Genomic DNA, 6,000 nt, shown 5'->3' with positions numbered 1-6,000 from the left:
TTTAACAATGTTTCTTCGTTGTGCACAATAAAAATAAATAAATAAAAATCAGTCTTCGTTGACAGGGTTTCGTATATATATGTATTTATACGTATATGCTGCAGCAGCAGACATATGGTGATGGTGTTCAACCACAATCTGCAGCATATAGGTAAGTAGAACTACTGTATTAATGTCCCAGGATTTACTAAATTCCATTCTAATGGAGGTGAAGCACGGAAGAAATTTAACTCTTACTACATTTTCATTCTGCGTAGTTGAGGAGACAAAGCAAGGAAATTGCAAGCAAATTTATTAACATCGAACCGTTGAACAAATTATCATTATATTGCGTGATAATGATTAGAAATAATGTAAGTAAAAGGCTAATAGTCACAGCAAGAAACAAACCTCATCACTAGGAAGTACTTTCGAAGAACCAAAGTGGAAGTAATGTTCTTCAAAAGTACTTCCTAGTGATGAGGTTTGTTTCTTGCGGTGACTATTAGCCTTTTACTTACATTATTTATAAAGGTACCAAATTTGGCATATGTATAAACTGATTATTACAAAATTTTACGTTCAATATAAATAAACTTCAACTTAGCCTATACTTTTTCTTATGTTGAAGCTTATATGTATTTTTGTCCTTCCTTCTCCTTTTTTTAATGACATTAAGACAGCGATTCTCAACCTATTGGTAGCAACCCACTGATGCGCCCTGAGGCAATATCGGTGGGTCGCAATATTCTTGTCAAACTGAACTGTTACATAATTATTTTGGAAGCTATCATTAAGGCATCAATTCCTGAATTTCGGATGAAGCGTTATATAGCTTGTGTCACTCTTCATTATACGATTGGATGAAAATATAGCTAACACCTTACGATTTCATGACCATAACTGAAACAAAATGTTTTTAGATTCAATCAAAAACCTGCTACAGGAAGAGGTTTAATGAATTTTCAGAACTACGACTTAATTCCATTGAGCCCAAGTTTCTCGGTTTATAAAAGAAAATGGAACCACATTCAATAGCAGGAGTATAAAGGTATCTTACTTGTTCCTGTGAAGTATATCTATCGAGGTAGAGCCCATACTGGAAACGGTTGGCAAACAATATTAAGGTATTTAGAAATATAATACAACGCTATGTTTTAAACAAAAGTATATTTACAGAAGATCAGCAGACAGCACAACAAAAGCAATTATGTACATAACGTTCTCTCTTTCGTACACACACACATATATATATATAATACGCGCGCAATCACATTATCTCACATACGTCATGTGATGAACAAGATTTTTTTTTATTACACAACGCAGAACACAACCTAAAAAATATACATACAAAAAACTGTATGTACAGCATTACGAATATAATAAAAAGGTTTCCAGAAAAAGAGAAAATGGAATGCAATTTATCACCTGATGATACGGAATTAAGTCTTAACACATAAAAGAACTGGAAAAACCTTTAGTTTCAGGCAATATCTCTGTTTATACGCTGATGATTTGATGAAGTCAAAATCTCCTTTTTAATAGCAACAAATCTCGAAAATATTAATATAACGGTATTATTGCTGACTGTTTCACTAAATTACCGACCCAGTAGGAGGGTGATATTTATTTGAATTCGTATTATGGTCACGTGATTTTAGTATGATTGTTTTCTTTTTTCCAAAGAAGAAAACTTATATTAAATTTATGTTAAGCAAAGAGAATAAAGAATGTATCTGAGAAGGACTGAGCATTATTAAATATGTATACAGACTAGCATAGATTATAAATATCAGACACACTGTGCAACACAAGGCTAATGCCTTATTGTGCTGCCTGCTATTTTGAAGTTAAGTAACGTAATAAACACAACACCTGTATCTTTAGAATTGATTTCATTTTCACTTTTTTTTTTTTTTTAACTTTTATTTTATAGGATAATTATCACAAAAGCTTGTGACCATCGTTTATGAATGAACAGATTACTGCCTGATATATATATTTTTCTTGACACTTTTTCTGCCAAAGTGTTATATAATAGTAATAATAATAATCATAATAATATAATAATGTTGCATACTTGCTCCAATTGTTCCACAATCAGTGCTAGTAAGCACGTACTTTGAGCAAAATAAAAATAATTAAAAACACCTTTAAAAAAAAATTCAATACGAAATTACTCTAGCACCAAAACAGTGTTATTTCTACATATTCCAGCTGCGTGGAATGCTTCAAGTTTATTTGAATGGAAAATATGAGGTATGTACGGCCTTGTTCTTTCCCAAATCAGGAAATAATTGGTATAATAACCAATGTATATGTTTATAATTATATACTGAATTAATAGTTAATTTTGGAATGTTCATCACTGCCTCCCCAGGAAGCTACGTAACCCATATTTACAACGTTTTATTATTTTCAAAACATATTTTTAACTCACACTTTGATATGGCAATTACATAATATAATAGTAATAGTAATTATCATTCATAAATTTTGTTTCGCCTGGACATAAACCAGCTTTTTATCACAATTTACATATTCTGCATGCAAATGAGATAATAATACATGGCTCAAGTATGAGCTACCTTAAATCGATTTCATTTTTTTTCTCTTTACAATAATAGCCTTTTATCTTTTTCTCTCTCTTTTTCTTTACGAAATCAAGTGAAAAATGCAGAATCTATATTATTGAATTATTTTGCACTTCTTGAATAAACATATTTTCTTTTCAGTATTGCACTTATCACAATTATCCATTTTTAAATGTTATCATTTTACGAGTACTAAAAACAGGTGGAATTTGAGTGACAAGAGTATATGCACAGATGAAACGGAACACGAGTGAGTGCTGAAAATATATAATAATAAAAAAAAATCTACCAAAACAATGGCACATTCTTTATTCTTGTTTCAAAGTGGAAGTAAATTTTCATCAGGCACTATGATGGTGAACTTTCTCCTCTTTTATAAAACTGATTTTATGTGAACCTTTTACATATAATATAAAACAAGCTTTTTCTATCGGAAAAAAGAGGAGAAAGCAAATAAATTTATTTTACTCGAGTATATTTTATGTTGTTTAGTTGTTTAATACCATCTTTTATGTTTCTTCACTGGGCTTCTGCGATAGTCTGGCACATACTTCATCACACAATAAACTCTTCGCTCGAGGCTAACTTCATGCTAAGAAAGGAATTCACGTTCTAGTTCAGTGATTGTAGGCTTCTGCGACCTAGAATCTGAACTCATCCGCAAATGTCTCACGGCTTGTAATGGCACTGTATTGTCCTGAGTTTGACCATGCACAGGAATGTCTAACAAAGTAGTCTCCTCCTTTTCAGTCATTGTGATTGGGGAGAAACGTACCCGTGTTGATGACATATTTGAGTATGAACTATCCTTGGCAGACACGTAACTACTATCTTCACTCGTCATGCTGTCTGGCGGCGTGGGGTTCGTTGGAGTACCAGCTCCTGATCCCGACCAGTTCGGTTTGGGAGAACTTCTGCCTATACCACCAGGACTATAGTTGTATTTGCGTAGACTGGATCTCATCCGAGGAAGTTCTAATGTTCCTGGTCGTTCCATTTCGTGGGAATTCTGTCGAGAATAATAGGAAACCAATGCACCATGAGGACCGGCACGATAGTCATAATCAAACGGAGTTCCTCGGTGTGTAGGGGTATTGTATTGGGAATCTCCTTCATCCTCTAAACGAAAACTCGGGTTCACGTTACTGCTGTTAGTATTAGTAGAGGCATTGGAAACATTCGAAGGAGTTCGTCGGTGGCCAAACAGCCTTGAGGGTGTCCGTGGATTTGTGCTGCTGCTACTCACACTGCTGCTGGGATTATCATAAGCATGATATCCATCCGGATGCTGTACATACTCTGGATGTATATGTTCCACGTAATGAATACCACTAGAATAATCCGAAGGATACATTCTTTCCATATAATGAGATTGTCCACTATGATCTAAAACCTGTTTATAATCACTATACGGGTATGAATCAGTCCTATACAATTCTGGCCTTGGGCAATACTGACTCACATAATGAGGTCTATCTAATACACAACTTTCATTTTGTACATAGTCTACTGGCACATACATTGAACGTTCTAATGCAGATGAGGGAAGACCTGAAGAGCTTGGAATCTGTGGGCCGTACGTTACCTGAAAACAGATAATTAACAAAACTGGTTACTAATAGAAGAATTCACAGCATTACTTTCATTTTTTTTTAATAACCAACAATACCAAATATAAATGCCTAACATATTGTAAATGGATATGAATATTCGGTCCATATCGACTAACTCATCACCTATTGATTATCCATTACCAATCGTCAATAACTGATAATCAATAAACTTTGAATATAAAAAATGCAGATTTTTTATCTCACTTTTAATTGTTAATATGTATACATTATTTATAAACAATTATAATTCTTTAATTATTAATTAACACCAATAAAACTAATTTAGTAACATTCGCTCTCATTATTTGCTTTTTGCTCCTATGTACAACTAAAGCACTTAATATTTCTTTACAAAAGAGCTACAACCACTGACTGATATTTTCTTGATGTGATATGCTATAATCGTTTCGTAAACGTTTTTTTTTTGGTTAATAAATAAATAAATAAAAGATGTGTAAAATAAAATAAAATAAAACTTCTAATTAACGATTCATTAATGGATTCATGATGTTCGCTTTCCCTTAGACCATGAGTTCCTCAAACATATTACTGATTGGTTTCTACACAGTCTAACAGGCAAGAGCAGATGTGCATCTAACAATCAGCAATAGGTTTGTGCACTCATATGTCTCTGGAAGAACAGAACTCAAATTCTAGCTGAAGGAAGTTTCGAGGACATCTTTCATAACAACTCTGACTCGAACATCAAGGGTCTGTTATCTGTAACCTTCTGCGGAGAGGGTTGCGAACACCAGACTACCAGTACAAGATATTGACTTCTAAGTTGAAACGGAACTGATGATCACCGAATATATAGAAGCCAACCCAATTGAAAAAAAGAAAGAAAAAAAAATCGAAGACTAAAACTCGACGAAGTAAATTCTGACAAAGATAGCGCAAAGAAAATAAAACAAACAAAAACATGAAATCATATCTGCATTTAAAATTCGGGAAAATTGCTCAGTTATATCTATCCTCGGTCACATTAAGAAAACAAGCTTAAACCCTGTAGTGGCACTTTTGAATTCGTCAGTAAGATCATATATGCTATACAACGATCTGCTCTTTCATGCACTGTACCACTGTACACATATAGATATCTTAGATCCTGTGAATAAGACTAAATAAAGAAAATTATATGGGCAACACTAGATTCTCAATTGTTTAAAGAAACAAAATATTTAAAATGTCTACCTATTTTATTCGGACACATAACTGTAGGTTATACAAAATTTACAAGTTTTGGGGAAAAAATCATACTTCTCAGAATTCATATTCCTTAATTCATATTCATATTCCTTAAAACTTAAGCAATATGAATTCTTATTAAAACTCCTCAAATAACAGTTTGAGTTTTAATTGCGAACAGGCAACATGCAAATATTCGATTAATATCAACATTTTTTGACAGTCTTAACTTTACAAGTAAATTATCATTTTAAAACATAAAATAATTTTGGTGGGTAACTTAAAACAACACGCATACAGCAGTGTTAAATACTGATGTGCCTCTTAAGACCCATGGCCTCATTATTGTCTAGTTGCAGAGTTTACTGCCTCTTTGGTGACCTGCCTCAATAGCATTAGACAACATTATACATATTAAAACATAGCATATACAAAAATTAAGAACACATACATTAAAACATAAAGTAATACCGTAAACCTACCTTAAGCTATCTAATCTAACCTAAGAGAGTTGCATTCACATAAAAAGACATTCAACCTACACACACACACCAAAATTATGTCCGTAAAGAGATGTTCGAAAAGGAAACAGATGCAAAGGCATTACGTTAACAAGAGTTCAG

The 6,000-nt window shown here is 33.0% G+C and overlaps 1 protein-coding gene across 9 annotated transcripts in view; it reads right to left on the bottom strand.

The window, feature by feature from the left end:
• Window positions 1–1,130: 1,130 nt before the first annotated feature.
• The window catches only part of LOC145660548 (mitogen-activated protein kinase kinase kinase 10-like), a 277,801-nt gene continuing 272,931 nt past the window's right edge, over window positions 1,131–6,000 (bottom strand). For all 9 annotated transcript variants that reach the window (XM_081725750.1, XM_081725751.1, XM_081725752.1 and 6 more), the window contains one exon: window positions 1,131–4,161. In XM_081725750.1, coding sequence (XP_081581876.1) covers window positions 3,169–4,161 — 993 coding nt within the window. In that variant the 3' untranslated portion in view covers window positions 1,131–3,168. The remainder of the gene's footprint in view (window positions 4,162–6,000) is intronic.

This window comes from Thermobia domestica, chromosome 9, assembly GCF_964235325.1.
Source record: "Thermobia domestica chromosome 9, izTheDome1.hap1.1, whole genome shotgun sequence".
NCBI classification, from domain to species: domain Eukaryota; kingdom Metazoa; phylum Arthropoda; class Insecta; order Zygentoma; family Lepismatidae; genus Thermobia; species Thermobia domestica.
Note: the sequence above shows the minus strand (reverse complement) of the source record. Positions and strands in the feature narration are given on the sequence as shown.